Below are 15,838 nucleotides of genomic sequence, written 5' to 3' on the forward strand. Positions count from 1 at the left end.
AAGACTTTGCATGTGTTGCGCTATTCAAAATGCTTAAACATTTTTTTCACAGCCCGGCTTCACTTTTAAGATTTTATCCAAACTCACCACTCATAGCGTATGGGAGCAATTTCATTTATGCTCAACTCCGTTGATTTTAAACTTACTGCAGCCAGAATATAGCACAGATGAGTATCTGTACCTTCTGAATATCATCCAACATTACCTAAAGGACTGACGAAGCGGGAAATTATAAACAAATAAGAAGATAAAAGGCCCTCGGCATTCCCTCAAACCAGGTGGAGACACGCCTCTGAACGCACATATGCTCGTACAGGAAACAAAAGCTTTAAATTCTCCTACGTTCCACCTAATCTGCGGAGAAGATGAGAAAAGCATTAGTCAGAGGATTCGACTGAGAGGTTCAGGAGCACAGATGGAAACGGTGGCCCCTCCTGTCCCCGCCGCAGAGGTGGGGAGCTCCAGCGGGGCCGCAGGGCTGCAAGCCAAGCCGCAGCGCTCCGGGGCCATCGCTGCCGGGGACGCCGTGCCACCCCCCGGGATTCCTGCCCCGAGACGGAGCAGCAGCGGAACCCAGAGCAGCGGCCGGGGCCCGGGCGGCCGGCGGGGAAGGACGGCTCAGACTTTGGACCGAGCCGCGCTCAGCCCCCAGCGCCCGTTCGTCTTTGGCTGGGTTGTGTAAGAGCACAGCCTCTGCTCTGCACGAGCGTGGGGCGTAACGGGGTAGAAATTGGACCTCTTTGTACTTTTAGCACATACGCAAAGTTTCAAAAACTCTCCTTAAGTGTTCAGAAAGTCAATCCAAATAATGTAAGTGTTCTGCTTTATTGCTGTCCCTAGTAACAGGGTCAAATGATTCAGCGAAAACCTTTCTTAGTATAATCCTCCAGAGGTAGATGAATACACAGTTGATGGATTTTGGATGTGTTCCCAAGCTGCTGCATCGGCTGGGTCCAAAAACTCGCAATAAATGAATTTAATCAGGAAACATCGCTCCAACATGAATGTTTAATGGCACCGATTTATATTTTCGGCTGCCAAAGTCAGGAGCTAGCTTAGCAGTCGAGAGCCCACAGAGCTCAGGGTTTCAGAACAAACAACTCTCCTCGGAGATTAAAGCGTTGCAAAAGATGTTACCAGACAGGCAGAAGGAAAGTTTGGCCTCCTACTAAAGCAGTTAACCCAGCACGGGACTGAACTATTCAAACGTATCTGAAAACGTTTCTTTTAAAGGCTGCGTTCGAACAGGTATGCTCCTTCAGACCACTGTTGTGCTGTCAGAAAGTTCCTCTAACGGCTCGTTTTTGTTGTCTCGGATTTTTCTCTCGCCCGCTAACCCCGCAGAGCTCGCGGCAGTTGCGGGAGCGCAGAGCCCGGTCCCTGAGCTGTGCGGTAAAGCCGCGGCTCTCTGCGAGGGCACAAGCTCTGCGGTTAAGAGGTGTAAAGCAAGTTTGATCGCAGAACAGCAATTCCTTCTTAAAACTGAGGACGTCTAGAAGAACACTCTGTAAGCCTGTGTGGTCTGCAGGATTACGCACAGCATGAAAGACAAGAGAGGTGGCCGGAGAGAGAATCTGCGGTTTAGCGCGCTTACGCCCATGGACCTGGCCTACAACGCTGCAGCCCACGCCATCAACTCGGACTGCAACACAGGTTTGTCCCCGCTGTGGACTTCGACCCTTCTTCCCCTCAGGCAGACAGAGCCACCTTTTAGTTGTTGTCTCCTCGCCGTCCGGATGCCCCGCTTTTTGAAGTGTCACCTCGACCAGTCCAACGTCTGGGGTCCGATAGCGCTGTAGCACGCACAGCAACACCGCGGAGCTGCAGGCTGTCCTGCCCAAAGCTCTGCCGGCGCTCCCTCCCCAGCTCTGGTTTCAAGGCGCCGTCCGATCCTCGGCTCCGCTGCCACGATCAGACAAACCTGATTTTTGGGCGCATCATACACAAACATATGCCACACGTGCAAGACGTATCTAAACATGTCCAGGTTACAAAGGCAAGGACTTAGGAAATGTCACTCGTGGGCGATGACGATACACTCGCTGCTGCTGTGAGGTACTCAGGGCACACGAGGCGAGCTCACGGCAAAGCCCAGGAGGAGATGACTACCCCCACCCGACGGGCGTGCAATAGGGGAGGCCGTCAGCCCCGCGCCGAGCGAGGGGGGCGAGACAACGTCCTGACGGGCTGGCGGGGGCGGCACGAAGGGGTGCACCCTCCGAAGGCAGCCCCAGCTCCGCAGACCAGCACGGCCCGGCTCACAAGGGTTTGGGGGTTTGCCCCCTTCAGTGGCCGCTCCTCAGCGTAGATTTTGGTCTGCAAATTCCTTTTTTAAATTGAATGAAAATTCTTATGTGGAAATCCAGTTTTTTCAATCTCTTTCTTTCTGTGAGAAGCGTTAGTTACTTTTGCTAACCCATTTCTTTTTCTCTCACTTCAGTATCTTTTCCCAGCCCTAAGTCAACCAGAGGCAGATACTTACGACGGAAAATTTCAGGGTGGGTAATTAAAGTCTAATTTAGTTCGGGAAGCCACTGAAAAAGGCCCCTCCACAGGCCGGCTTCGCTCCCGCTCCCGCTCGGCAGCGCTGGGGGGACGTTCCCCGGAGCAGACACCGCCTGCGGCCGCTCGCAGGAGGCCGCCCCTGCCCCACGGAACGCCCGGCCGAGAGCACCGGGGCCGGTCCCGCGGGGGCAGCTGCCGTGCCTGGGGGCCGGGCCGGCCGCAGCGCGGGTGTTTCTCTCTGCCGGCCGTCGGGCGGTTGGGGAGATGCCGGGGCGGGGACGCGCCACCCGCCCCTGGGCGTGCACGCGCGTTCCGTGCCGGCGCCCGGAGCACCCCCCCGCCCTCCGCTCCCGGCCGGGCCGGGCTAACGGCCCCCCCCCCCGCCCCGCCCCGCTCCGCTCCGCAGCGCCCTGCGGGAACTTACTTAGAAAAGCGCATTTCGGTGAACCGCCGCTCCCGGGGCGCCTGCCCCGCTAGCCGGGAGCGGCCGGCGGGAGCCTGGGGGCAGGGGCCGCCACCGGGGCCGGGAGCGCCGCGGGTCCGGCCGCTCTGCCACCCGCGGGGCGCTGGCGGGCGGTTGGGGCGCGGCGCAGCGCGGCCCCTTTAAGGCGCGCGGCGGCGGCGCGGGGCGCCCATGTGGAGGTGCTCCATGCCTTGTTGTCCTCCGCGCCCATTGGCCCGCGCCGCGGTGACATATTGTAATGGACCGCGAGCGCACTGCGGGGGGAGGGTCGCCCGGAAAACCCGGCGGCCGGAGCGCTGCGCCGCCGGCTCGGCCCGGCCCCCGCCGCGCCCGCCGCCCTCCCGCGTCCAGCACCCGCCCCGGGGCGACGCCGGCGGCCGCGGCCGCTCCGCCGCGGCCGGCGGGGTCGCGGGGCCGTCCCCGCGTCGCGGCGGGCCGGGCCGGCCGTCTCGTCCCGTCCCGCCCCGTCCCGTCCGGGCGGCGCCCCGCGCTCCGCGCCGCGTCTTGCCGCCGCCCGCCGCGTAGTAGCGGGGCCGCGCCAGCGCCCGCCTGTTGTGTTTCTGTTGCCGCCCGCCATCTTGTCGCCAGCGCTGCTGCCGTCGGGGCGAGCCGCGGGGCGGCGCGGCGCCTGCGGCCGGGCCCGCGCGACCGGGGAGGCGGCGGCGGCGGCGGCCGGGGCCCGCGCCATGAGCATCGAGACGCTGCTGGAGGCGGCGCGGTTCCTGGAGTGGCAGGCGCAGCAGCAGCAGACCGCACGTGGTAAGGGGCCGGCCGCGCCGAGCCGGGGCCGCCGCCTGACAGCCCGCGGCCGGCCGAGGCGGCGTGGGGACGGGGGCGGGGGCGGCCGCGCCGGCACCTCGGGGCGGAGGGGGCGGGGGGGGGCAAGGAACGGGGGCGCGGGCGGGCGCGAGGCGCTGCCGCCGGGGCCCGGCCGGGGGCGGCGGCGGGGGGAAGCCCGAGGCGGGCGGCTGCTGCCGGGCGGGGAAGTGACAGGGCGCGGGGCGGGGGGGGGGGGGGGGGGGAGGAGGGAAGGAGGAGGGGGAGCGCGGCGCCGCCCCGGCGGGGGCTCCCTGCGGACGCGGCGGCCCCGAGCGCCCCGAGCCCCGGTCCCCGCCGGTGGGGGGGGGGGGGGGGGGGCGCGCCGGCCGCCCCCGCCCCTCCCGCGGGCGCGCCTCCGCCGCGCGCTGCGTGTCCCCGCGCCGCGGGCGGGGCGGGGGCGGAGCCGCGCCGCGTGACGGGCCAGGCGCCGCCCGCCACCACGTGCGCGCGGCCCCGCCCCGCCCGCGCGCGGGGAGCGGCGCCCGCCCCGGCGGGGAGCCCCGGCCCCGCCCCCCCCCCCCCCCCCCCCGGGCAGCACCGGCCCCGCGCCCCCGGGTCTGCCCGCGCGGGGCTGCGGGGTGCCCGCCCGGGCCGGGGGCAGCGGGGCCGGGCCGGGCCGGGGAAGCCCCGCGGCGGGTGCCCCGTTCCGCCGGGCCGTAGCGGCTGCCCCGCCGCCGGCCCTGCCCCTCGCCCCGGCCGGCCCCTCTGCGCTTCGCTGCTGTTGGCGCCCTCCGGCCCGGCCCCGGGCTCTCCGAGGGCGGCGGCGGCGCGGTCGTGCCTCCGGGGGCTGGGGCCGCTCGGCAGCCCGCCTGCTAACGGCTCGGGAAGGGCCGTCCCCGCACACGCCGCTGCCCGATCGTTTGGTTCCTTCCGGCTGCGTGCTGCAAGCGGCGGCGGAGCCGTGATGCAGCATTAGCTCAGTGACACGCGTGTGTACCTGCGGCAGGAGCGGGAGGGAACGGCTCTTTGTGTGTCACTGCCGGCGGGAGCTGCCCGCCCATTGTTTCAGTGATGAGTCATGCAGGAGATAGTAGATGTTATGAAGCAAGACAGCTCGGAGACGTGCAGGGGCAGGAGGCTTCCCGCACACGAAACAGACCCGTGGGTCTCTGGGCTCCAGCGCTCCTCTCTCCCGAGCTGTCCTGCGGCCCCGGCGGGCCGGTGGCACTGCTCTGTCCGCCTGTCCTGATTAGCCTGTGACAATCTCATCGCCGCTCTCGTCAGGCGTGCTCGATGGCTGTTAATATTCGCGGCTCTGTGCCTCACAGATGGTGAATGTGCCCGCGTATAGCGGAGATTAAACGTTGGAGAACTGGTATGAAGCGAGGTTATTTATTGTATCTTCTGCTGCTGGAAAAGATTTTAATTACTATCCGGCTACCCCACGTTAGGAGAACGTTTCGCAAACGGATGCAACAAGTGCGGATCTGGGATCGATAGGGAGCGGTGTCACTGCAAGGCGGGAGGGGCAGAAGTGACCTGGCTGTGTCGTGTTGGGTCACCTCTGAAGGCAGAAATTATTTCTGAGCGGGGCGCGGGCAAGGCAATGCACCAAAACCCAAGAAATCGGGCGGGCTTTCTAGTTACAAGGAGCAGCACGCAAGGACGTGCGGAGATGCCGTTTTATACCACCGCCCGCTCCAGGTAGGACCTGCCCGGGTGAGTTGCACGGCACCCAGCGCAGCGCTCCTCGGTTGTGTTCTGCTGTGATACACGCGGGTACCGTTCCTGCTGCAACAGGCACGTCAGGGCTGAACTGGCTGGTGGAGCAGCAGCGTCAGTGCAAACGTGGCTACTTCAGGGAAGTGCGAGCACCAGGAAGATGTGTGGCACGAGAGGGAGGAGCCCGTTGCTTGAACTTTGGGTAACAGGAAGATGTCAGGGGAGAGCACAAGCAGAGAAATAGCTGGGAAGGACTGTTCGGGCAATGATAAAGCGTTGTGGATTGGCTTCCTTCCCTCGTTGTCTTCTTCTTCTCCTCCCCCTTCAAACGTGTGTTCAGAGAAGTTTTACGGTCTGCATTACACCCACAGTTACACTGCGCAACGCTCGGGGTCCGGTCTGGCCTTAAAATCAATCCAGTTTGGAACAGCATTAAAAATCTAAAGCAAAGCTGATTTAAGGCTGCTGGGTCTAAAGCTGACAGCAGTGCTGCAGAGTGCTCGGCCTCAGGCAGGAGAGCAGGACGGGGACCTGCTCGGGAGTCCCTGCTGCTGCAGCGGTGAGCTGGTCTCCTGGCCTCCTACCAGCCAGATGATAAAATATGGTAAATACTTCAGCTGTTACTTTTTCAAACCTGGGAATAAAGGAGGAAAAAGTCTTCTGTTCAGCCAGATGTTCATCATCCTGTCTTTATGAGGAAGAAAACCAACAGAAGGAAAACCCAGAAAGGTTTAGGAGGAGGGAGAGCAGAATGGCTTTAGGAGGGAAGAGGGCGAAGGTACGGCTGGTCCCCCGTCGCAGGGACTCCCAGAGACACGGAGCGCTGCAGTACTCACACGTGAAAACGCGGTATGGAGGCATCATCGTGCGTTCTGCCTGCCTGGAGAGAGCTGTGGCTGCTTCCCAGCTGGGCAGCGGCGGTGGAGGACAGTCTCCGTGTGCAGTTCGTGGCTGAGACAGAGAGCTTTCTGAAGAGAGGAGAGGCAGAAGGGTTCCCTGAAAGCAGGCAGCGGCTGGATCTTCACCTTCTCCTTGGACTCGTTGGGAGGTCAGGCCAGCAGCTTTGGTCACTGCTTTGTACTTCTTTTTGTGGTTGATGGTTGCTGGGGTGCAGCTTGAGTAACGTCAAGCTTGGGGGAGTACTGCAGGGTTCTGGGAGAGCTCCGTGGGCTGACCTGAAATGAAATCACGTCCTCCAGGGAGCAGAGTGGGGTTTGAAAAGCTGTCAGATCGACACCTGCCCAGCACCTGCCCCAACATCTACCCTCTCTTTCCACGTAGCGCGCAGGGTGCTGCGTGTGGCACCCGAGTCCCCTGAAGCGTCGGGAGAAGGCCATCGGCGCAGGCAGGGTGCTGGTGTCCCTGGGCGAATGCTGCGTTTCACAGGTCCGCAGAGAAAGCAGAGCTTGACTTTGGAGTCAGGTCCTGCTGTGTTCCTGTCAGCACACACGTGGGGTCCAGGAGCTTTCCAACCCAACCCAAGTGCCGCCAGACGTCCCGTTTCCCTGGCCCTAGCCGATGCCTTTGCTCCGGGCTGTTTTGTTCGCCGGTGGGTACGCGCGTGGCTTTTCCTGCTCCCTCAGCCTCTTCCACCAGTGGAAATTAAACCTCGTGGGCTTTGTTTTTCTTAATTTATAACCAGAGCAAGTCATGTCGTGTGCCTCCAGCCCTCTGAGGGCCGTTCATTGCTTTGGGGAGTTGTCGGCGACCCTGTTCGGGTTTGCCTGTGTGGCTGGGGCGAAGCCGTGCCGCCGGCCGCTCTGACCCACCGCAGGGTGTTAACGCGGAGTCTGCACACAGCCACATCGCTCCTTGGGTCCCTGGGCAACCAGGCGCTGCCTACAATATGGTTCAAACTGTGTTTGCAAGATGTTTACCCAAAAGTCTGTTGAATATTACATATTACGTGTATTAATATTTCAGAGAACATAATTTCAAATTGCCGAAAAAAGCAGAGTCTAAATACATCAGCCGGAGATGCATCCATAAGAGTAACAGCTTGACAGAGTATCGTACGGTCGTGATTGAGACCTCGGGGGCCAGAAGGACTTCAGTGCTGTGGGCATCCTTGAGTTGTGCCATTTGTTATTAAAGCTGAGCTCAGGCTTTGCTAAAACACTGGCTGGAATTTGAAAGGTGCAGCACGAGTGGTTGGTTCTTACCTCCCAGGTAAACTGGGAGCAAATGAAATGCAAGTAACAGATTAAGAGGGAATTGCATGCTTATTAATTAAGCAACTGCCCAGATGCATCTAATGATTTTTACCTCTATAGACTCCTCACTCTTGATGACTCTTCCATGACACAAACATTTCTGCTATTTACTGACTTGCAGTAGTGGTTTTTGGGGGCTCTTTTGCTGGTGTGCTCACTGCACGTCCCGGTGGGATCCTGTGAGTAGCGTGGTTTTGCTGCATGCTTTGTGCTGGGCTTGTACGGCTCGGAAATAGTTTCTTACAATGCGTGTGACGGGTTTATGTAGATACGCAGAGAGATGTAACGAAAATGAAACTTCAGCGGTTTGGCTCGTCACCCGTACTCCTGTTTACATGCTCAGCAGACCCGTTCTCCTACATGATGACAAATGTTATGTAAATGATGATACTAGTAATAACGTTATTTGGATCTCGTTAATTTGTGAGGAAAAACCAACAGCCTGGGGGAGGCGAGGGGGCTAGTCGATGTTAGGCATTTCTTCTTAGGACATTAACGCTGTGGGAATGCAAACAGTGACAGACACACCCTGGACGTGCACCATGTTGGCCACATTCTTCAGCCTTTCTGATTGTTTTGGGAGTCAGGATTTTGAAGTGCTCTTGTCCGCATCTGCGCTTTCATGCTTCATAACATTGCTGCTCCTAACCCTTTTTCTGTAAACAAGCGGCTTGCATGCACGTAAATGCATGTTTACACATGCACAAACCACAAACTGAGGTCCTTTTTCTGTTATTTGCAAACTCCAGAGACATTTGACTTGAATTAGATGGTGGCTGATTTCTTTGCATTCAGGTTAATCCAAGAATGTTTCATGATCTAAGAAAACAAATTTATTTTTAATTGCAAGTAACTAATAATTGTTTTCTTAGGGTTTTTCCCATCCATGCTTGTCTACAACCCGTCAGCTTGCGTGCTCTGCTTTGCTTGGTGCTGCTCAATGATGTTTACGGCCTCTCATATTTTTGAACATTGCCAGCGAGGGTGGTGACCGAACAGTAAGCAGAGTTCTGGTCCCTTCCCATCTCATCTAACTGCCATTTTGGCACATGTCTTAATTGCATGAGATTGATAGCAAGATGTATGGTGACCAGAAAGATTTCCTTTGGCTGCGGTGCCACCCACCGAGTGCTGATGGGTGAGGAAGAGGACCAGCTCATGCCCAGAGTCTGTGTTTCGGCAACAGCTTGGTGTTGTGCTCAGTCTGGTCCTTCTCTGTGTCTCTCAATGGGTCTCATCAGTACAATGTCGAGAGACATCTCCAGATTCCCCACAGGGCTTTTAGGCCCCAGCGGCTTTGTCTGGGCGGCTGAGGATGCACGCAGGTCCTGAGCATCTCTGGGTGCGGGTCCCCACGTCCTCCATCACCGTGCTGCGGGCAGCACATCCGCCTGGATTTCTTTCAGGAGAAGATAAAACACCTTCCAACAAATAGTGCAGTGGTTTATCTTTTCTCAAAGTCTCCCAGGTACACGAGAGCTTCGCTGCAGCTCCGCAGGACGCCGGTGCCACAGTGGCAGGTGGAGATAGCTCTGCTAGGCCTGAACGCGAGGTTGACTTTCTGGAGTCTGCACAGGCCTGCCGAAACCACGGAATAAACTTGACAGCAGGCTGGCTTCTGGAGAGTAATTGCCTCACGTAATCCTAACCTATCTCGTTACTCGAGTCCCAGACTAGCTGTGGTACTCACCTTTTCCTGTATTTCTTTCCCTTTTTTTCCCTTTATGATGAGTGCAACCCCGGTGCCGGCAGTCAGGCCGGGTGGGGGGTAAGGGAGTCACGCTGGCTGCAGAAGAGGACCCTTTCCACATCTGAAGTTGCCCGCACGATACATCTGTCCTGAGGCAGTAATGTAACTTTTTATCTCATTGTTTTGTGAAGCAGCATTGCGTCATCGGCCAGCAGCAGGGCTGGAACTTGGGAATCTGCTTTCCTTAATCCCGCTGATGCCTTTTTCTGTACTGTGGGACCCGTCAGTTGAATTTTGTGTATAAAATACTGAACTTCCCAAAGCCTGACAAAACTGTATACGTCAAAACCTTCAGGTTTTTTTAATTGACGAGAGCTGTGATCCTCAATGGAATCTTGTGGCAGTGAGTCCCACAGTGTAATCATATTCAATATGTGAACGAGTTTATTTGTTTTTAACTCATTGCTTTTCATGTATTTGAGCTACATAGCGCAGGAGAGCACGCTGGCTGCCCGCCCTGCGCGCGGGTCTGGGGGCTCCGGTTCAAGGCAGCTGCGGTCTAAGGGAAGAAGTAAAACTGCACATAAGTTGTCCTTCGTTTCCCATCTTCATCCCCTCCTGTCTTCTCTACATGTACAGGCATATGGGTATGCTTGGAAAATACAAATACAAAATAGAGCACACAAAGTTTGCAGGCCTCCGTTGCAAAAAAAAAAAAAAAAAAAAAAAAGAAAAGCAAACTTCCCTTCCATTGGCTGATGAATTATTTCACCAAGGGACATCAAAGCATTTTATCATCCTTAGTTGAATTTTGCAGCAGTTCTGAAAGGTCACGAGTGGAAGAGCTGAGGTGCAGGGGTGTGAAGTGCCTTACTCAAAGCTGTGCCTTGGTAAAGCAGGATGTAAAGTTGAGCTGTTTGGTTCACAGTCTCCTGTCTAGCTGGATGTGGAGGCTGGAGTATAGAGAGCCCCAGATAAATCTCTGGAACATCACATCTCACTGGAAGGTGCCGTGTTGCATTGCAGAGGATGGGATGGGGATGAATGAGGAATGTTGTGTGCTGAAATCAGGTCCGTCTTATTGCAGGTGGTACAATTCACTCTACTTGCTAGTTAAGGATTCTCTTGGGCTCTCCCTGTCCTTCTTTCGGCCTCTGATCTTTTCCATAGCAGCATCTGATAACAAAAGTTGTTTCCTCTGTGTTTCTGTGCTCAAGGTTATATGCAGAAGCACGATGTATATCTGATGGTAGGTCACAAGAGCCTACAAGCTGGTGATAACCCTGCGGAAGGTGATGGACGTGCCATGTGTTGGTACGCGTGGTATGTCTGGTGCATACACAGATCCTGCAACCAGGAACTGTACCTGAGTGCTGCTGCTGGTAGTGGGATTCCCAGTGTCCCTGGACAGTGTGTTGTATCTCTGTATGTAGAAGAGGCAAAGGTCAGAGTGACCGCAGCAGGGTGGGTTGGTGCCTGGGAGCTGGTTCTGCTCAGGCTGGCGAGAGATGCTGGGAAGGGGATCAAACTCTGTAGCGCTCACTCCCATCTCTCCCAAATCGCCTCGTGTGAACAGGACCATCTGAACTTGATGTCCACTGTATGAAATTTTGGTCACATTCTTGATTCCGTTTCCTTTGTATACCCGTTTAGCTTGTTAGAACTAGTGCAGCCTTGCTCATGAAGTCTGCAGACCAGACTCTGAGTATTTGTGCAGCTCAAAAGGCACCAGGTTTTCCCACTGCAGCACAAAATACTCCCTGGTTCAGTCGACCCCTCACATCAGTGCAGTCACATCACCATGAGAGAAGGTTTGAGAGGACTCGTTGGCACCTCATGTAGATCAGTGGATGATCTGGGTGTTGTCAGGCATCTCCCTCTGGAAAACCTCCTGCTGACAGCTTGAAGCATTCAAACAAATCTGTCACCCTGGTTTTGATTAGCTTTGTTCTCTCTGATTAAAATTGCAATGGCCAAATGGCAGGATCTTGCTAGTGAGGACGTGATGTAGTTTCAGGTGTGATGTGGATTGAGCTGTTGTCCATTTGCAGGCAGCCGAGCGAGCAAAGACCGTACCAAGTATTTTTAATGAGGAGCGCACTAAACATGCCTGGACCATTGGCAGATGATGCCATAGGTTCAAGGTTGTCGTGAAGGTGGACAGAATCACAGTGATGCTGTGTTGGAGGAGGATGTGGCCCGCTCCGAGAACCTGCTTTTCCTCTCGGGGTAGTGGCGCGCTGGCTCTGTGAGTTAGATGTTAACTTTGGGAAGAGCCTTGCTCCGTGACGGAGACCAATGTCCGTGTGACTTCAGAGATGGCAGGGATAACTGCCCTGGTGCAGCCAGTTCAGGAGATGGGGAAAGCTTCCCACTCCTGTGCACCTGTGGTGTGCTTTGATGGGCAGATACCCTTGGATTCTTATCTCCTCTTTCTTTTTCAAGTACGGAGATAGGATTCTGAAGGGTAATCTGCACATTTCCATTCGTTTCCTTGAGAGCTGACCGGTGTGAGCAGCCTGTGAAGGCAACCCCTGGCACAGCCCTGGGATGAAGGTGCAGCACTGGGCTCTCGTTCTCATCATGGGGATCGAGGAACATTACGTGAACTGGTGTCGAGTAAATACGCTTACCTAACAGGCTGGTAATTAACCAACAGATCCGGTTTTGCCATGACTCAGTGTGTTACATGAAGTCATTAACCTGTCTTTGCCTCAGTTTCTAGTGCGTGTAAAGTACGAGCAGTGTGTTGTCTGACTTCAGAAAGTTTGCAGACCACTCGTGTCTGAGACCCACGTGTGAGCGGTGGATGAAGCGGGGTCTCGGAGTCTCTTCTGTGGGCACATCAAGTGTCTGGGCTTTTTGTTTTGTCTTACGAGTGCATAGTTTGTTTATAAGATGGTTTATTCTGTCAGCTCATCTTTACCATTCTTTTCCAACCAGTATTTTTAAAGTGCATCATCGTTCACCGTGTTTCTGCAGACTTCAGCGTGCCACGCTTTCCTCAGGCCAGGAGTGGAAACAGCAGCTTCCCTGTGCGGTGGAGCAGGTGGGGTTGGATCCTGCCCGTCATCAGCGCCGCTTTTTGCTCTGAACTGCGACACAGAAACTGTTCAACTTGCAAATAACTGCTTATCAGAACACGTTGCTTTGTCTCCCTATTTTTTAAAAATGCCGATGCCCAATGGAAATCACTGAGACGGCATCTTGTATAGAAACGGCTCTGCAGGTTGTCTGCCCAGGTTGGAGCAAAGTCGGTAGTCGGTTGTGCGCTGTTGGTGCCCGCTCTGCCTGTCTCAGCCAGTGCTTTTCTGCACTTCATCTGAATTCCGCAGAAAGCGACAACAAGAGTTTTACATCAGTCCAGCCTGCCGAGCTTCGGTGCTGCAGCAGAGATGGTGCACGGTGTGCTCGGCACCTTCACGGCTTGAAAGTGCTGGGGCGGTCTGTGCATAGATAAGGCTGTCCACCATGGTTTTATTGTTTTAGCAGTCTTGATCTGTTTTCTTTTCCTTTGTTGCACTGCTAAATCCTAGCCCTTTCTTTCTTCTGTCCACTAAGAGTTAGTTGTAACTAAAATGCAGCTAAAATGACTATCTGGAGCTGATTCACGGTTTCAGTGAAGCACTGGAATAGCAAATTAAAGCACAATGTAAATTATCCATAGAGATTTGAGAAGCTGTTGTTTTAAGAAACGTCTACCAAGTACTGGTTGATTGTTCTTTGGGGCTTGGGAGATGAACTACCCGATTTCTTGAGGGTCTTTCCAACCTTCCTTTCTGTGTTCCAGGAGCTGTGATGGTTTTGTTGAGAGGAAGTGCTGGCTTTCTTGTAAGCCATCTGTCTCCCTAAAGTAGGAATAATGCGTGTCTGCTCCCTAGATTTTATCAGGCAAGAGGATCACCTTGTCATTTCTGTGATCAATGATTTCTAAGAGTTACTGCTAAGCCCATCACGTTGAAACCATTAATGGTCTGTCTTGGTTGGCGTTGAGGAGGGGCAGTTTACGTGAAGGCTGATTTTCCTTTACTTTTACAGATAGGACATAAATGTGTCGTCATCCTCGGGCTGAGAAAATGGAGTATCGAGTATGTTTGTTGTTAATAGTGAATGGTGACGTTGTCCGCAGGTAAGGTGGTGAAGAGCGTGTGGTGTGCTGGTGTAGTGAGGATAGCTCAGCAGAGGAGTATCGGGTGGGAGCTGGGGTCTCTCAAACCCTGAAACTGAAATCCCAGGAGGGCTGGCTTAGCTCTCACTCCCCCGGAGTGTGTCATGAGCTTCTGATTTCTAATCCTGAAGTGTTTCGATATCTTTTGTGAATAGCATGCTTTCAAAATACAGTTCAGTCTTTTTTTAAGAGGACAGTGTGGCCCAGTCCGTGTGGATAGGAAGGAAAACGGGACGTTTTGGTAGCAGGCTGAAATCTGAACACAGCACCTAGACGTGCAGCAGCGAGTGGTCTGGCTGAAGAGCCGCCGGGTGCTGTGCCACCGGCACTTTGCTGTGGTCTCGACAGCGAGGGCCTGCTGCAGGTGCCGGCACAGCCGGGAGCCCAAAGGGTTTTGGGGAGAAGTGCTGTGTCTCAGGGCTGCCACATTACGGATGGAGAAGCAGTGGTGCAAAGGGACAGGCACCAAACGCTGCAGTTTTGGAAGAGTTGGGCTTGTGTTATGCTGTTCTCAAACAAAATTCAGAGCGGCTCAGAGGAAGGGGTCACCGTTTCAAGGGGGTCTCAGTCCTCCAGCTTGTTTCTCGGCACTGGAAAGCACCAGCAGCTGTTTGCTGGCATATCCTCTTGTGTCAGCAGCCTGAGTTATGACTCAGTTAGCCTGGCTCAGGCTGAGCGTTACTGGGCTCCAGTACTGCTGACTCGGGTCTTATCTTGCCTTTCCCGATTCTCCCCTCCGGAGCTTGGGACCTGCAGAAACAGAAACCAAGCTCCAGGCTGCAGCCTGCCCTTCTCTCAGTGCGGCAGTCTCCCCTCCCCGAGTGCGGCCAGGCCAGGCTCGGAAATGGAAAATACCTGGAGACTCCTGGGGTCCCCAGCAGTTCCCTGGTGCGAACCAGGACTGACTCCTGTGGGTGACGCTGCTGTAGAACTGGTGTGAGTGAAGCCCTGGGTCTGTAATGGTTTGTGGTGTGCGGTGTAAGCTCCCAGAAGCATTGAATGATTCAGAGAAACGTTTCAAACTATTAAGAAAATTACACCACAGAATTGCCAATGCCTAACTGTTCATGGAGTTAAGCGATTTTTCTGTCTATACTGGTGAGGGACCTGTAAGCATACATAGAGGTAAGATGCTTGGTTTTGCAAAAGCACATGCTGTTCATAAATTGTGCATACTGATAGTGTCCCTCGTACAAAATGGGAGCATTAAAAATGGCATTAAAATTCCTTTGAGGCATGCTGATGCAGTGCTCTGGCAGCACGACGGGGGCGGGAGGCTCAGGGACGTACCCTGGCCGCTGCCGAGGGCACGTGCGGTTCTGCCTGCACGGCTGCTCCCTTTGCTGGCAGCACTTGCTGTTACAGAGGGGTGGCATTTCCAGGGCAGGCGAGAGGGAGGAGATAAATTTAAAGCCGGCAAGATGATTAGGTAACAAAGTTAAGAGTGCCTGGCACTGTATATTCCTGGATCATCAGGGCCCTAAAGTAGCACCAATCCACCGGTCAGGAAGGCTGACCCTGTCTCTGTGATCTCCTGTGACAAGATTTGCTGTTCTGTCCTGCTGCTGGCATTGCCATCATCCTCCTTTACAGCGTACCGCCTCGGTGGCTTGGCCGGGAAGCTGAGGTCCCCCGCTCCTGCGACGCGGGCCTTGCGGCAGGCGGCGTGGCGTGGGCAGGGTGAGGGTCCTTGTCCCCTCCTGCCTCGGCGGTGGCTCAGACCCCTGAGGGTTTGCAGGGCTGGTTTGCTCCCTCGGTTCAGTCAGTCCTCGGTCCCTTCGATGAGGGTGTCAGGAAGGAGTGGCAATTACACATCATTTTGGTGTGCGCCTGCTGGCTCAGCTGTACCCCCGAGCCCAAGAAAGTGCCCTAAGCCTCGCAGCTTTCTACGTGCTGGGCTTGCAGAAGCTCATGGGTGAGCGCACCGCAGGTGAAAGAGTGTGCCTGAGCACATGGCGCTGCTTACTCTTCGCTGTTTGTGTCCGTATGTGTGAAGGAAACTGGGTGAACTTACTTCAGATGGAAAACCCAAGAGCTCTAGGGAGCTTTTCTAAAGCGTGTCTTTACTTTGTTTGCAAGGTGCGAGCACAAAGTGAGCAGAAGACAGATCTTCATAGCTCAGTGGAAGTGTTTCTGTTCTGAAGGGGTGTGTGTTAGGAGGAGGTGGCTTGGAGACCCTTCAGTCCTCTCGCTGGAGCAGGGGTCAATAGCGGGGTTCCTTTTTGCCTGTGGGCGAGTCAGACACAGAGGACAGTGGCTCACTGGTGTCAGATTTTGGCTAAAAAAATCCTTGAAATAAACTCTTTAGCTCAAGGGAG

The 15,838-nt window shown here is 55.6% G+C and overlaps 1 protein-coding gene across 1 annotated transcript in view; it reads left to right on the forward strand.

The window, feature by feature from the left end:
• The first annotated feature begins 3,592 nt into the window (after nt 1-3,592).
• Nucleotides 3,593-15,838, forward strand: part of MNT (MAX network transcriptional repressor) — a 44,187-nt gene continuing 31,941 nt past the window's right edge. Inside the window, exon 1 of the mRNA XM_075771117.1 lies at nt 3,593-3,727. Coding sequence (XP_075627232.1) covers nt 3,655-3,727 — 73 coding nt within the window. The 5' untranslated portion in view covers nt 3,593-3,654. The remainder of the gene's footprint in view (nt 3,728-15,838) is intronic.

Source organism: Balearica regulorum, chromosome 19 (genome assembly GCF_011004875.1).
Source record: "Balearica regulorum gibbericeps isolate bBalReg1 chromosome 19, bBalReg1.pri, whole genome shotgun sequence".
NCBI classification, from domain to species: Eukaryota; Metazoa; Chordata; class Aves; order Gruiformes; family Gruidae; genus Balearica; species Balearica regulorum.